The sequence below is a fragment of the Xenopus tropicalis genome, chromosome 4 (genome assembly GCF_000004195.4).
Source record: "Xenopus tropicalis strain Nigerian chromosome 4, UCB_Xtro_10.0, whole genome shotgun sequence".
Lineage (NCBI taxonomy): Eukaryota > Metazoa > Chordata > Amphibia > Anura > Pipidae > Xenopus > Xenopus tropicalis.
Genome location: NC_030680.2, coordinates 112,480,652 through 112,498,092, shown reverse-complemented (window position 1 = coordinate 112,498,092; position 17,441 = coordinate 112,480,652). Strand labels below are relative to the sequence as shown.

At 37.4% G+C, this 17,441-nt stretch overlaps 1 protein-coding gene across 2 annotated transcripts in view; it reads right to left on the bottom strand.

The window, feature by feature from the left end:
- Positions 1-3,456, bottom strand: part of kcnt2 (potassium channel, sodium activated subfamily T, member 2) — a 196,843-nt gene extending 193,387 nt beyond the window's left edge. For both annotated transcript variants that reach the window (XM_031901050.1, XM_031901051.1), the window contains exon 1: positions 3,142-3,456. In XM_031901050.1, coding sequence (XP_031756910.1) covers positions 3,142-3,236 — 95 coding nt within the window. In that variant the 5' untranslated portion in view covers positions 3,237-3,456. The remainder of the gene's footprint in view (positions 1-3,141) is intronic.
- Between the last annotated feature and the right edge of the window lie 13,985 nt (positions 3,457-17,441).

The window sequence follows — 17,441 nt, the reverse complement described above, 5'->3', positions numbered from 1 at the left end:
TTCTGTAGAGAATGCTAGTGTGATTACATTCCAGGAAGCTTTGCCATTGCTTTGGATTTGTGTCTGTGCAACCCTGTTATTTGCCTCCTGTACTGTATTACTGTATACCAGGGCGTTTGGTGCCTATGGGGCTGCACCCAATCAGCCTGCCTTGACCTTAGTCTATAAACTGACTATACTTAAACTCTTCCTTCTTTACCTTTGACCTTTCTGCTTTATGATTCTCAAGGGTTCAAACTCAAATTAAAATGGAAAGTCACTGAACCAAAAGATAATCTGCCTTAGAGGTAATGTACACATCTGTCTTTAATAACTGCTCCCAGTAGAACACAGTAGCTTCACACCTTGTTGATAGGTTTCCATAGTATGAACTGCCATTCATTTCTGCTTTCTACAAACACACACACCAAACATGGAGGAGGGGTTATTGCTTCACTTGCACTGTTGTTGATGGAGGCTCACAGGTTTCTATTTTTATTTCATACTTTTATATTTTCAGTATACTGTATCTTATTTGCAGAATACAGGGCACCACAATGGCCATTGCATTATAATGAATGTTTTCTAGCATTTAATGGTTAAAATATGAGTTCAGTTGTGCATGATCAAGGCTTCTACTTTATTCCATTACACTTTACATTGTGGTCACAGTTCAAACTGCCAAAAATAAATCACATGGTACTACAGTAAAACCTCAATATTTCGTTTTCCATGGGTTCAAATGTAAATTCTGGGAAAACATTAAATCTGGGAAAGAAAAACGCTGCTTGTTTGGATGGGATGGCGTGGAGCTCAATGCCCTCCCCACAGACCAGTCAAGATGCATAAGACTGACTACATGGCAAGGCAATAGTGATGAGGCAAGTTTTTCACCAGATATGGATTTGTGGCGAATTTCCACGTTTCGTCATTGGCAGAGCAGCAAAAAAAAAAATCTGGGCACATAAAAAAAAATGTTGTGCGCGTCAATACACAATAGCCACATTTCACGTATTTTCTGGCATTTCGCAAATTTTTCAGCGAAGTGAAATGGGACAGATTCACTCAATACAAGGCAATATTTTTCAGAAGACAAATTTGTCACAACAAGAATTCAATGAGTGAGGATAAAAGCTGCAGTCACATCAAAAAAGTCGCAATTGTGTCAGAAAAGTTGCGGTCACATCAAATAACTCATGGTTGTGTCAAAAAAGTTGGGGTGGCATAAAAAGAAGTCGTAAGGTAGCCACTTTTCACGATTTTTAGTGAAAACAAAGATAGATTCGCTTATCACTATAAGCAGCATATACAGTCATTTGCATAGCATACTTCTATTAGTTCAGGAGCCTGTCATCAGAGGCAGGCCAAGCCTGCTGGGTGCCCCATGCCACCTCACCCCCACCGCTGCTTCTCCATTTTCCCCTGCATGCATACCTGAACGCGAACATGGGCACCATTGAGGGGGGAGCGCAGCACTAAAGCACGGAGATGGCGCGCAGACAGGGGAGTGACCAGTAAATCAGCATAAGAGATCCCGAACTAGGGGTGGCAACAGAGGTACCTGCCTAGGGCGCAACTTCTGCCTACCTCTTGTTCCGGCCCCGCCTGTCATACTTTTATAAGAGATTACCATCCACATATAAACTCTATTATGGTATTGCTTGCCCCCAGGAGATGGAAGAAATGCTGTAAAAATGCTGAGGGAGAGTGGCCCAACAGCTGGGCTCATGGCTTCTGAACAACCACTGGTTATATCCTATTTTAACTGAATTACACTTTGCAAACAGTTTGTAGCCTTCTTCATCATATCAAACAACCCCCTCTCTCTTTGTTGCTGTCGGAAATTAGATCCTCAGAAGCTTGCTTTGTTGAAAGCCTCTCTCTATAGAAACTTTGCTGCTAAATACTGCATGCCTGAAAATGTTCCCTTTGTGTTTTAAAAACTAAAGGTTCTGCAAAGGTTATTTTTATCTTTACAGCTATGTCTGAAGTTCTTTTAAACATCATAAGCTCATTGTATATGTACACAAAAACACACACACACAAACGAACAGTATCCGGATGCAAAAGTCCTACAGAAGAGAGGCAACAATCATGCACATAGCACAGCTAATGCTATAGCAGGCAGAATGATGATTATAAAGTGTCTGAAAATGACTGCATGCACTATACCACTTAGGCAATGTATAACTGGGGATCTTGTCACCCTCTTTACACCAATGGGCAGTAACTGTTCCTTGTATCTCTTCCAGAGATGACATTGACCTACTCACCAGTTGCTTCATTAGGCACCTAATTCAACAATAATCTCTTACTGTGCAGTGTGTTCATATACCTACTGTAATGCTAGCCTCACTATTGGTGGTCTCGGATATAGTGGGCTTAATAATGACTGAAAGCTAATGATTTATTAATACCTAGTAGCTTTATGAACAAGGGAAAAAGTCTAATTTCTAAATACAGCCCAGTGTGTAGGGTTGTCATCGTGTCCCTTTAAAACCAGAAACAGATAAAATCCTCATGTTAAAAAGGCTAATTAGCCAATTTAGATGCATTATGCAAGGCTGCACAAAAACTAATGCAGTCTGCAGTGTTACTAATTAGATGCATTCTGCATGGTTTCACAGAAAATAGTTTGTTTTGCACATAGCTAATCAGCCTTACAGGGTGTAGATAAATGTGTGTTTTGTGATAAGGGGGTGAGGTTGTAACGTTCCAAGTAGAACTGATGGGCAAATGCAGATTATAGTGGCAGGTGTAAACGTGTGGGATTTGGGTATTTTTGAAAAAGTCACATATAAAGTACAGAGAGTACTTTCAATTATAGTCCCATGTTTAGCTACTTGATAACACTTTGCTCTCTTATACTTAATAACTTTTTGTCATTTTTTTTTCTGTCTGCTAGCTGAAAGCTCCATTTAATAAAGCCTACCATCCACATATTTACAAGCACAAATGCAAACGCATATTTTGTCATGATATTGCAGCAAATGGAAACGTAAAAAAAATCCACTCTGTGGAAAACTGTTCTCTTATAATCTGCATACATAAATACATTCAACAGTAAGGAGTCTGCAGATCCTATAGCTGCCAGTTCATGATTAGCAAATGATGCAAAAAGTAAAAGAGAGACTTTTGTGAGCATCACATTCTGTTCCTTACCTGTCATCATTCTGCCAAGCCTGGTCTCCTAGAAGCAAATCACGGAATCGATACCTGGGGGGAAGTGGGGGGACCTCACTGTCTAAATCCACCATCCTTCTGGTCTATGTGTTGCAGCAGCAGAGTGAATGTCTCCTTGATGTGGAGGATGCTGTTACAGTGGCTGCAGCAGGTTACAGAGGCAAGCAGAGCAGATGCTGGCTATGTGACACTTTGCAGCATTTACCTTGCTGGGAAACACAGTGTGTAGGATTGGAAGCCCAGCACACATCCAGCAGCCAGGCTCATCCTCAGCGTGCTGATCAGGAACGCCTCTGCTCATCTGATTTGCCACTCAAGATGCTCCAAATAAAATGTGAAATGGAGTACAGTAGAAAGTGTCCTAGTACCTGTAGTGCAACTGTACATCTCTATTAAAATACACAAGGTATCAATATACATTTATTAATCTTTGTTCCAAAAGCAATACAAATAAATTGTAATGCCAAAGATAAATAGGTAAAAACAGGCACAATAATGCAAAGTAAGCCAATTCTATGCTGGAATTACATGGCTGATTATTAACCAATGATAGCTGAGCATCAATTTAGATGTAAACAATCTACAGTAAGTGAGTGTACTAACTGATGGCACGCCCTACCCAAAAAGCTTTGTTAATACAGGTATAGTACCCATTATCCAGAATGCTTGAGACCAAGGGTATTCCGGATAACAGGTCTTTCCGTAATTTGGATCTCAATACCATAAGTCTACTAAAAAATCAATAAACCATTAATTAAACCCAATAGGATTGTTTTGCCACCAATAAGGATTAATTATATCTTAGTTAGAATCAATTACAAGGTACTGGTTTATTACTACAGAGAAAAAGGAAATCAGTTTTAAAATTCTTAATTATTTGATTAAAATGGAGTCTATGTGAGACAGGCTCTCCGTAATTCGGAGCTTTCTGGATAATGGGTTTCCGGATAAGGGATCCCATACCTGTATAAGACTATAAGATAGTAATATAAATTATTACATTATAAAGAACTATATATTCCATATGGTGCAGCCAATAGCAACCAATGACTATTTAGCTACAGAAATGCTGGCCACACATGCATAGATATTAATGCAGTATCATTTCAAAACATAGTTGTGTGTTGGCGTGGTCCCTTTAAGTGATTATTTTGGATTATTATGGTGAGAGTGGAATACCTAGAATACATGCTGTGTTGATTAAGTCTCAATCGTCTGAACAAGCCTGAAAATGACTGCTTTCAAGCGTACTTATGTGTGATTAAAAAATCTGACCCAGTGTACACTTTATAGGAGAAGACAAACAATATTCTGTGTTACTGTAAGACTGAAGGCTTTGCTTTGCCACAAGGGAAAACTAAAGAAATGATCTATTAGTAATCCATGCTAATGGAGAACTTACTACTAACCCCTAATGAGGCTCCAAAGCACAGCAGTAATGCACAGCTACAACAGACTCTATGTACCATGTAGGTGGATCATAAAGACAAAATAACTTTCATTTCAAGTAACATATGTTTTGTGATGCATTGGGATTTAGGAGACTCTCATTAAACCCTGTTATCAGTAGGAGGTAGAAAGAAAGTGAATACTATTAAAAGATAAAGAGGTTAAGGTTGTATAATTAATATGTGAAGAATAACAGTTTGTTTCTAAAAAAATATATATACAGGTATTGGACCCCTTAACTGGAAACCCATTATCCAGAAAGTTACGTATTACGGAAAGGCTCTCTCCCATAGACTTCATTATAAGCAAATAATTAAAATAATTTTTTATCACTGTGATAATAAAATAGTACCTTGTACTTGATCCCAACTAAGATATAATTAATCCTTATTGTAGGCAAAACAATCTTATTGGGTTTAATTACAGTTTAAATCATTTTTTTTAGCAGACTTAAGGTAGGAGATCCGAATCTGGATAACGGGTCCCATACCTATATTTAACTGTATCTGACTGGTAATGACTTTCCATATAATTGCCACATGAATTACTCCCTGATATCTTTTCATTTTTACAGAGATATACCATAAAATTAACTTTGCATGCATTAGGCAGCTCTTTTATAAAAAGTTGAGCCGCTTAATATTCTCACTTAAATCAGCTTTTTGATATTTATCAATGTATTGATCTTGGTGTTTTCTCGACATAAAATTGATAATTGAAACTTGTTGAGATCCATTAAAACCAATGGGAAAATCAACATGTTGATCAACTCTTCTTGTATTTGACACAGTTTCTTGAAATTAAATGAAAGTCAATTTAAAACTTGCTGAAAATGAGAAAAATGTTCTTCACTAGTTTGGTTGTCAGAACCAGAATTCAGCCAACAAACCCCTGATACACAAGTCGAGTAACTCTCAACAACATTTTTTTGAGAGCAATATTCTGGAATTATTGCAGCTATTTTTCAGACAGTGATAAATCTGATACTAGTTGTTGCTCTGTATTAATTAATATTTGAAAAAGCATTCAGTAGTTAGAGACCTTGTTGTTTATTGACTATTTTCTATTAAGATATGCCACAGCTGAGTACTTTACTGTAACACATAATTGGAACAATTACACTCCATCTCATTAGGTTAATGTCAACCATGGTGTGGAAATGCATACATGGAAGTGCATTTTGTACCAAAATCTGCCCCATGTGTGGACTGATAGGTAGAGCCGTGTTTTTCAGTCCATATTAAAGATTGGTGCTTTATATACCAGCAGAGAAAATGCCATGTATCACAATAGCCTACTGTGTATAATTGTATTAATTTATAAAGCACAAGAGCCAGGAATATTCTATAAATTATATCCTTATAAACAGTGCTTAGTGATGTCATCAGTTATAATTGATGCTTAGTAATGTAATTTCTGTCACATGACTAAAAATTGTTTATTATATTATAATAAATAAAATGCCCCATGTTAAAAATTAGCATATTATAAGTCATCTCAGAGTTCCATGACCTGTATAAAAGCACTCAGCCTTCACCCTGGTCATGGAGCTCCTTGGTAAATTATAATATCCTTATATTTTACAAAAGGGGGCACTTAATGCATTATATATTAGTTCAGGGACAGAACTAGTCACTGTGTAGTTCAGGGGCGCCCAGACTTTGTTACCTTGTGATCTTCTCTTGCCACCTGGCCTACGTCATGGGATCTACCACAGTTAAAATAGTCCGCCGTCTATCATTTGGCAAGAAAAAGTATCAATTAATGTTTAACACATAGCAATATATAAATGTAGCTCCTATGGTGGATCCTAGGAGTTTGATCAAGTTATGGTGCCTGCTAACACGTGCCCATCTGAGGTGGCTGCTGAAGGTGGCTGGCACTGCAGGTACATCTGGCATGGTGTTATTGTGGCAAGCATTCTTGGGTGTTTTTTTTATTCATGTAAAAACCCATAATGAAAAAGTTATATCCAGTTTTGAAACAGTTTCTTCTTGTTAACAATACCTTACTTGTAATAAAAGCTGTGGCCTTTCCATCCCAAGATGTGCCTGAGAGTTGTGTTATTGGGGGGTTACTAAAGGGAAAGGGTAGAACGACCAAGAAAGGGGGAGTTCAAAAGGGGGGCTGTGGGTTTGAAGTTGCACCGGGCATGTTTTCTAATAGTTTGTCTTTTCTGATCGGCTGAGAAGGAAAAAACAACCTAAATTGCACAGAAGCTTTTTAAAATCCTTTTCTGCCAGTTTCAATGCTTCTAAAATATAGGGATGGTGATGCATCCATACACTTCTTTACTGCTATACTATTGCATTGAACCCCCACTTACAAACATTCTTTCACTGTGGAACATCTGTGTAAGACTAAGATTGGCAGAATAAAGTATAATAATAATAATAAAGCACATACAGTATATAATAATACATTGCTGCATTCTGCTCATAGAAAATACTGGCAGATACAGTCAGGCTATTTATGTTAGTATCACACGCAAACACACTAGGGTCAATATAATCAGGGGCCAGTTAACCTGCCCATATGTTTTTGGAGAGTGGGAGGAACCCTCATAGACACATGGAAAACATACAATCTTCTTACAGACAAAACCCTGGTTGAAAAAAATTCAGCACTTCAAAGCAATAATGTTAGGAAAGAATGACAGCTTTAGCCAGTACAGTTATGTAGCAAAATTTGTGATTTCATCCATGTCAAAAGATTTAGCAAAACCCAGACTAGAATTTTGCAATTCCTTCTGTTTCACTAAAAGAAAAAAAGGGAAAAATATAAAAATGGAAAAACTAAGATGTTGTAATTATGCACCCATTGTCTTCCACATCAACCAATGGGATTGAAGCCCTCCTAAATTCTCCCCCATGTTTATTTAACGAGCTGCCAGGGTACAATAGTTGGGAAAAATTTGCAACATGGGACCCTTTTTTCTATGTAGAGCAGATGTAGCATAGTAGAAAGGTCTGAAGCCTTTTTGACTCCAAGACGGCAATCGGATCAATCCCTGGATCAAATGCCTTAACCAAATGTAATTTTGTCTTACTATTGACTCCAACATTCCTACATTTTAAAAAATCCTACATTTTTAAAAATACATTTGTTCAAGAATAACATTTTAAATAGTAGCGTGACTTATTTGCTATGTAAACATTGTAATTTAGAAATAAAAAGTACACCATAAAAATCATGATAGAATTCCTTAACCATGCTGCCCTAATGCTGTTTTGCTGTCTCCTATCACCTGTCATGCATACCACTGCCTACCTAGAAGTAGATAATGATTTCAATTACAAACTGGAGAGCTACAGAACAAAAACTTGAATTATTAGAAATGAACAAATAAATACATAGATACATAATGGTGACTAGCTGCAAATTGTCTTAGAACATAACTGCCTACAGCACACTAAAAGTTAATTTTAATATTGTTTATCCTCTTTACTGCCTTGAGAGACAAGATCCTGCCAACAAATGGAGGAGCTGAGGGTGGGAAACCACGAAAATGGCCTTTGGGGACAATGAGAAATTTGTTGCCACACTCTGTGAGCATAATTGCTATGCTCTTCACCAAATCACTGCCAGTCAGCATTGATAAACTATACACTCTAATTGCCTAGCTCATTTTGTGGGATTTATTTACCTAAAAAACTAAATACTGTTTCTTTTTTTCACAACGTTTAACATTGTCTTGGGGTAGAAAGATAAAGAATTATAAATATGTATTCCACAATCTGTATACGTTCATGCAACATATCAAAACATTACCCAAACTATGTGATATCTACAATGTAGTAACCAATGGAAGTCAAATTTTTGCTGGCTGGAAAAGCTATTTACTGATTACTTGCCAGAGATTACTAATGAGGTACAAATTTGACCTGTTGATAAAGACCCTTTGGGTGCTCCTGCAAGCAAAACTCTCTGTGTTTTGTTTCGCAAAAGCCCCTAACAATAGGTAACCCAAAAGAATATATATAGAAAGATGATAGATTATAGATGATAAATAAATAGATAGATAGATAGATAGATAGATAGATGATAGATAGATAGATAGATAGATAGATAGATAGATAGATAGATAGATAGATAGATCTCAGAGTATATGAAATTGATAGATATGTAGAAAAAGTAGAAAACTACTTTGTTTTACCACACCTTAAATCCCCAACATGGATAAATGCTATCTTAGTTTCTATCAAGTACAAAGGTAATACTGTATTATTAGAGAGAAAGGGAAGTAATTATTAAATATGACAACAGGAAATAGATTTCTAGTATTGTGGGAATATAATGCATTCAAATTTTAATGGTAACATTGCAGCCCCAGCAAACTAAGCACAGCTGGTACCCTTGTTTATGAATATGGCGCATGGTGCACAATATTTGAATGCAAATCTCCTGTTTTTCACCTACAGTGGAGTGGTATTCCTAGAATTCCATTGTAATTGCGGGTGCACACTGAGTTGCAACTATTGCAACTTGTATGTAATGCTCCAAAATGTAATTACCTTCCAGCAAATTACTCTCAAGCTGAAATGAATTCAATTTCTCCTCTGTGTTCAAATGGCTTAACTTTCAGCACAGCATTATAAATTTCAGCATTAGCATGAGAATCAGCAAGTCAGTACGACTTAGTGATGCAACTGGCTAGTGGAGGTCTAGAACTACTGTCAGGTCAAAGCAGTTTAGTTACTTTCTTTCACCATAATCCATAATATTATACCACACGTTAATATCACCACTGGGTAAATAATATTTACTTTTTCTCATAGAATAATTCTTGCTTCTGGAATAATTGGTGTAATGATTAGCATGATATGGGAGTATTAAACATACATCCCCCCCCTTTTCTTTATCTTTGTTTGAATATCTTTGCTTTACCATGTGCACCACCTGATAAATTCCTATACCACTGAGAGAGGTGGAAGGTATATTCCATTTTCTCAATTCACCTTGGAGAGCTAGGAAATTCTATAATTACTACAGCAACCCAATTACTGTTGCACCTGCAATGAAAGAAGGTGATTTGAGATGCTAAGTGATTGCTAAAATGAATCCCCAAAAGTAGCATCCACTGGTAAGTGGAGCATTTCCAGGTAACATAAAAAACCCTGAGTGAGCTCCAAAATGTCACTACATGTTAGTTTCTATTTTGGATACTGGTAACACTTTGTGATCTTTCTCAACCTCTGTTTCTGTGTAAATTGAGACTAATAGAAGATTCAGTGGTGTATGACAGATCAATCACAGGTGTCATTTTCTTTGTGGTTGCTACATTTCTGTTTAGGATAGTGACAGGCGACTGCATCACAGTCTAGCAAATTGCTCTACTCCTTGTTTCAGGCAGTATGATTATCTTGAAATGTAGAAATAGGATATCATGGCTCTTGGTTTGTTTCAAATATGATGGTAAATTGATGGAATCTAAATGTCTTTCTCTGTGTTCTAATGGACATATATACCTACATGTCCTCTTGGTCTGCATGTCACCTTCTCTTTCCAGTCTTTTCTTTCATCTCTACAGAGGTTAAATATAGTGTATACAAATGCTTTTCTCTGTGTTCTAATGGACATATATACACATCCTCTTTGTTAGCATGTCCCCTTATCTTTCCAAGCTTTCATCTCTACAGAGGTTTAATATAGTGTGCACAAATGCCTCTGTGTTCTAATGGACATGTGTACATGTCCTCTTCCATTTCCAGTCATTTATTTAATCTCTACAAAGATTTAATATAGTGTGCACACTCTTGCTAACTTCAGTTAGCCATTCTTTGGTAAGCAGCAACTACTAACCATATTATACAGGTGTTTGCTACATCATTCCTGGCTATGTAGTATAGTTAAGGAAAAGACAAAAAACATTTGTTGGGACAATAATTCTGAGCCCATACACAGTCCAAAAATAGTACAAAACTTGGCTTTGTATGATTGTATCTGTACGTGTATGGCCACCTTAAGGTACTTAACGACATACAAACCACCATTCACAAATCTATCTGGAACCAAAGTCGACATTGAATTTCTAGATTAACATTTACAACAGCAACCAATAGTAGTGATCTGGGAGTACCCTTATTCCAGAAGTACTATAAAGTTGCTTATCTAAATCAACTAGGACCCTACGACTAAGTGGCGCCAAACTGAAAATCTATATTCAGCCATCTAAACTCAATAATATGGTCTACCAGTAAACCACTTACTCACCACATACATTATTAGGCTCAACTCATCTCATTTTACTGTTGAGACACTCACTTATGACGGCTAAGTTCTGCATAAAGGGACACATAAAATCCCCCAGTGTCCCCTATAAAGACAACCCAAGGCAGGTGAGGTAGGAGATAAAGGTATAAAAATACTATATATGTGCAAGGTATAAAGTAGAAAATAAAAAGTCAAATGTGCCATCTTATAAAATCCCAAGGGTCAGACATGATAGTGACAGTTGTAAAAGGGGTGTTATATACTTTTGAGATAAGGTATGTCATCCTCTACAAAGGCTAAGACTTTCAGGGTCTCATTTGAAGCTGTTTGTGACACATTTCAGTTGCTGTTCTGTGTTGCTGAAAGCTTCCACAAGACTCTGTCTTTGATTAATGAATAAATGAAGTTATGCTGAGAACCTTGTCTTAGGGTCTTGTTGTATCGTAAGGTTCTGGTTGGTTAAAATTACCAACATTACGTATCTGGAACAGAACAAACTGAAAGCGTGAATCGACCTCTTCTCACCCTAGTGTGGCCGGGGTATACACTCCTCCCAGTGATTTAAACTATAGTTTACCTTTAAGCAAAAATGTGTTTAACAGGGAAGCATGTTCTGTGGGTTGGCTCTGCTTTGGCCCTGCTGCAGAACAGGCTTTCACCTGGAACGATGACCTGATAATTATAATTATTACTGCTTTACATATGCTGTAAATTTCTTCTGTGAAGCCACAATAAAAAGTTATTTAAAAAAAAAAAACTAACATCTCCTAATGTTAAATATAGACATAAAAGAAGCATCCTTGGTGTTCCATGAACTATACAGGATACAGTTTTAGGATCACATACTATTCGGTAAGTATATTAAGGTCTATAATATTCCACATAAAACTCCTACTTCAAAAACTATAATATAAACCCTTACGTGTCTCACAGAATCCAGATTAAATGGGAGTTTAAATAAATAATTAGAAAATGTAATTGTAAGAAACCTTTCAATATACGTTTATTAAAAAGGTTAAAAAATGTTAAAGATTTTTTTTAATGGTTCCTCCTATGTCTGGCGTGCTTTCTATCAGCTTTGTTAATCTGCTGGTTTAATATTGTGTGTCTACTTTTAATTACAATTTTCTATTGTAACAGGAAATTTAATTGTATTTAATGGGCTCACTGGGACTCATGGCTGGGCACTTACCTATATAAATTTGCAGTAAGCCTGGCAGAGAGTCTTTAGTCGGATAACATTGCACAATATATAATATCTAGTTCTCTTTGTTCTCACCTTTGTTTTAAAGTTATTAAATGTATTGGCAAATTGTATAAACTAATATCAGTATTATCCATTTTTCAGCAACTGCTCCCAAAAACTTTCTTTGCTCTCATTTACAAGAAAACGATCAGAGACAAATTGTACAGTTGTCAGAACTGACGTGTGAAGCATCTTCCATCTAAGAAATCAAAGTTCTTTCTATTATACTGTAAAACCTATTGTAAAAAAATGTTCCTTTATAATAGAATAAAGGACAGTAGAAGCACTGAAAATAATTTTGCTCTGAACTTTGTTCTCAAAGGTTGCCAGGGATAGCCACTTAGCCATTCACTTCCATGATAATGGAACTGAAGGACTGAGTGTAAGCACCCCTTGGGAATCAGTGTGCATAAATGAGGTTAGACAGACAGAGACCTGCAGCATATAGCAGAAGAATGGTTCTTTGTTTGCTTTTTTCAAAAGGGAATTCCTTGTAAGTTGCAATAAATTAAACAACTGAAACAATAACTCATGGCTATTAATGGATCAATAAACCTTATTTTCTTGTTTTTATTTATTATTTGCTTAATATAAAATCTGATCATCCTCATACCATGGCCAAACAACTAAGGACTTTGGATATCACTAGAGTAAGAAAACAGACAAAAAGGTAATCATACATGTAAAGATCTACTTGCTTAGAACGGTTACCAAATAAATGGATCTTTCACTGATATGCTCACCTTGAGGGGCAATAATAAGATCTTAATGCAAGCCTTTAAGACAAGGACAACATCAAAGCGCAGATGCAATCCTTGATCAGACTTGAAATCAAACCTACCCAATGGCTATGTAGCAAGATTTTCAGCTTGATATTTGTCGGGAAAGCCATTGGTTGGCACCATATACTGGCCACTAAGTTTCCGACTTGGCCTGGAAGGACCTGAGTATGGACACCTTAAGCTAAACAGCAAAAGCAACTGCAACGTTTTCCCCACCTGAGGTGCAGGCTAACAGAGTCTGCAGTCAACTTAGGGGAAACAATAATATTCAAGAACACCTCACTCAGGAATGCTATGCCCCTGCATAATGAATGAGTGTCCCAGCACACTTAGGGGCATTTTTATTATAGTGCGTAAGCCAACATCACCGGTGATGTTGCACATAGCAACCAATCAGCAATTAGATTTGAATGGTCACGTACAAGTTAGAAAACAAAAGCAAAGATCTGATTGGTAGGATTAGGGAATGCTTAGACTGATCATATACAAAGCCAAAAATAAAGGCACAAAATGACAAGTAGTAAACAAAGTCATGGTCCAGGACCTCTGCAGCAAACACCTGAACTCTACTTTGCACAGAGATGGTATTTGCTGAGATTTACAGTGCTTTGTCAGGATATCAGGCCAGCGGACTGGGGGGAAATGTAATTGTCTTTGATATTTGTGCTATTAGTCAACATTTCAACCTAAGCTCTGTTATATTTTGTAAAGTTTTCAACATAAAAACCCTGGGATCACCATGGGGCTATTGTTCAGGTAACATTATGTTTCTCCCAGGACTTCTAGGAGCTTTAACGTTGTTATTGACTTTGTTCTTACATGGGACTTTGAGATTTTTGGACATGCCAAGCTCAATATTTTGGATTTTGCTCCTTCAGATCACCAAGAGCAAAAAATTCCTATGCATGTAAATAGTTCTGATTATCCATTGTCCCCTTCAGGAAATCTATGTCAAATGCATAGACTCTTCCTAGGACTAAGACTGCTTTTGTCCAGTTGTCCTTTTGTCAAGTTGTTCATTAAGGCATTTGGCCAGTGGACTGGGCGGGGAATTTTGTTTGTATAATATAAGTTGAAATTACTGACGGCATGTCGGTCTGAGTTATGTCAAGGGTGCATAAAGCAAAAAGCAACAACCACCATGGGCATATAGGCACTCAGGAAACTCCACAGGGGTCACAATATATATATATATATTTTTTAAAGTAGAAAAGACTTTATCCAAAGTTACATTAAACGTTTCATGCCCATAGACTGATCATATGTCACACATATGAGAAGAATGCAAATTCTGCAAATTTTTTGTAGCTTTTATTACATATGGAGGTTAGCGTGTTATGTGAAAAGGAATATTTATTTTAGGCCCAGATTTGTGGAAAGGCCACATAGGCCCAAGGGCAGTTAGTACAATCTACTATTAAAATAATAAATATGATTACTATTTGTTTTAAAGGAGAAGAAAGGTAAATCTAACATGTACCCACCCACGAAAAGGCATTTTTTCTATGAACCAGTTTTACACTGTTGGATAAAAATGTAATATATTTTTATAGAAAGCTACAATGTTTGGGGGTATAGTTTCCTTTAAACATTGTCATACTTGGATATCTTCCAAAGCAATGGACTCCACATACCTAAAACATATTTCAGGACACCAACTTTATTGTGCCAAGCACTAAAGGAACATCTTTTGGGGGTTCAGGAGACCCATCTCAGCAGGCTTAATGAACTCATACTGATATAAATCACCAAGCAAAACTGTTGCTCAGCAGCAAGGTAGGGTTACAACACATTTTACTTTGTTAACTGCCAGTAATAGCCATTAGATGAATATGAATAATGTTTTTTTAAGTCCTTTGCTCTATGTTTTTACACATAAATTAAAGGACTTGCTATTTCTGATACGTTGTTTTCATCATCTTAAATGCATTTTTTATTCTGTGACTGAATCTTCATTTATAGTCCTACAGGCTGTTTGCTGTGATCTTCCGCTTTTTTTAATCTTGGATTTTCTCAGTTTTACCATCTGTGTTTCTTCGACTATAAAATCACTACAAAGCTTTGCTTTTTTTTTGTTTTGAGTTTAGTTAAAATATTGTCCAGTCAACCCTTATTATCTGTTCCTATTCAAATACATGTCCAGGATAGTCTTATGTTGAGGTCACAATGATTTATGTGAAGAAAAAGTAATCCCTTTTAATTGTCATACCCTTAATTCACCCTGTTACTCCATGATGTGTGACTTCAATATAGTCCTCGTTGATGAGATAATTAATCAAAACATTTAATTAATTGCATTAAAAACAAATTTACATTCATTAAAGCCACAATAGTTCAAGAAACAGTAAATATTATTTGCATTTGAATATAATGTACTGTTGCCCCGCACTGGTAAATACCTGATTTGTTGGTACAATAAACACTTTGCACAAGATTCAGAGTGCTGCAGCACATTCCAATTTCAACAGCCAACTGAGAGCTACTAACTTGCTTAAATTTATATATTAAAAAGCCCATATGAAATATTTAGCCCAGTTGAATTAGTCACAAGAAAGTTTCACTTCTAAATTGGAAATGGAAATTCAATGTTATGAAGGCGGAGGAAAAAACAAGTGTGTCACTGTCCCATGGTGGACAAACTTGTGGTAAAAACTCTCCATGAACATCTAGTATAAATAAATTTGAAGCAACTGGACTTGTTTAGTAATCATTGAAGACGTTTCACTACTCATCCGAGCAGCTTCTTCAGTTCAACATGAACAATTAGCCTAAGTGCCTTTCACAAACATCGGTTTATTTACACTTGTATTGTCCCACCCCCTAAACTCAGGTGTCGTTTTGTGTTCTTAATTGTGTAAATGGGTTTCCTGGAAAAGAATGGCACACAGGCAGCATAGGGCAGGCAGCATATGGCACACACAGGCAGCATAGGGCAGGCAGAGTATGGCACACGCAAGCAGGGTAGGGCAGGCATATTCTGGCACAGAGGCAGCATAGAGCAGGCAGAGTATGGCACAAACAGGCAGCATAGGTTAGGTAGAGTATGGCACACACAGGAAGGGTAGAGAAGTCAGAGTATGGCACACACATGCAGGATAGGGCAGGCAGAATATGACACACACAGACAGCATAGGGCAGGTAGAGTATGGCACACACAAGCAGCATAGGGCAGGCAGAGTATGGCACACACAGGCATTGTAGGACAGGCAGAGTATGGCACACACAAAAAAAATTTGCACATGACAAGGCAGCAAAAGTATGTAATGTACTTCTACTGTATAGTCCTGCCTATGCCCTGACTCCTTGCCTGCCTGATGACAAGTCTAGATTTTTAGGCCTTTGCTTTAAGTAGTACCAGAAGGGATAATTCATAGGGCTAGGATTTTTTTTTTACTTTTCCAGGTTAAAGATTCCCTGGTGGTTCTGTAATTGGACAGGGATGTTAGATGTCTCTATCCTTTAAAAAAAGGGGCAATGACTGTGTGTTCTTCTGAAGGAAGATTTGTGAACTAAGCAAACAACCCCTTAGTAAAGCCAGGCAGGCAGCAGGGACCCCTCGAATGATGTTTCAGATGACAGTGATAGTAAAGCACCTGTGATAGTACACCATAGAAGTGTAAGATAAGCAGGAAAGCATTATGAGATGGGCCATCAACCTATTAGATGTCAGGGCAAACCAATGTTTTTTCTCACCCACAGATGTGGATAAGACCAATGATGAAATGTTGAACCTACTTCACAAGTCAAACTGTGGCTTGAAATAAAAAAAAGTTATATGTGAGATAAAAGGAAAGATAGCCTGGAGAGTTGGTAATTGTTTTAATTTACCTGAACTTAGGCCCTGAGACAAGGCCCTTGAGATTTTATACGATGGCATATTAGACTGATATTTTATACTTCACATATATAACATATTTGTATACTTTAATCTCCTACCTCACCTGCCTTGGGTTGTCTTAATAGGGGACACTGGGGAGGTTTAATGTGTCCCTTTATACAGAACTTATCCGTTTCAACAAGTGGGCCCCTGGTATTCAAGTCCAAAACAGTGTGACACCCAGTATTAACCCCCACCAAGATACTAAGAAAAATGCAAGCAGCCTTTCATAGGTTTATTTGGGTCAAGGAACACCCGGGAATCCCAAGGTCAGTTTTGTTGGCAGGTAAATTACAGGGGGGATTGTGATTACCTTCGATTCAAAAATATGACAATGACGCAGCACTGTCATCCCTTAAGGGCTCTGGCACACGGGGGAGATTAGTCGCCCACGATTAACTCCCTGTTCGCGGGCGACTAATCTCCCCGAGTTGCCTACCCCTGCCATCCCGCCGGCGACTTACATGTGTTAATCGCGGGCGACTAATCTCCCCCGTGTGCCAGAGCCCTAACAATAACATCTTTGGTCCAAGACTGAAGATACTTATCTTCACCTAATTCATATGGGAGCCCTCTTATGGAATTCCTATGACCCCCCAGAACTGCACCCAATTCAACCAAAACTGTATTAGCGGTGTGTAGAGACTGAAGGGTAAATATGGTTTAAGTTCAGCCAATTCGTTACTAACCACTGTACTCCCATATATGAGCT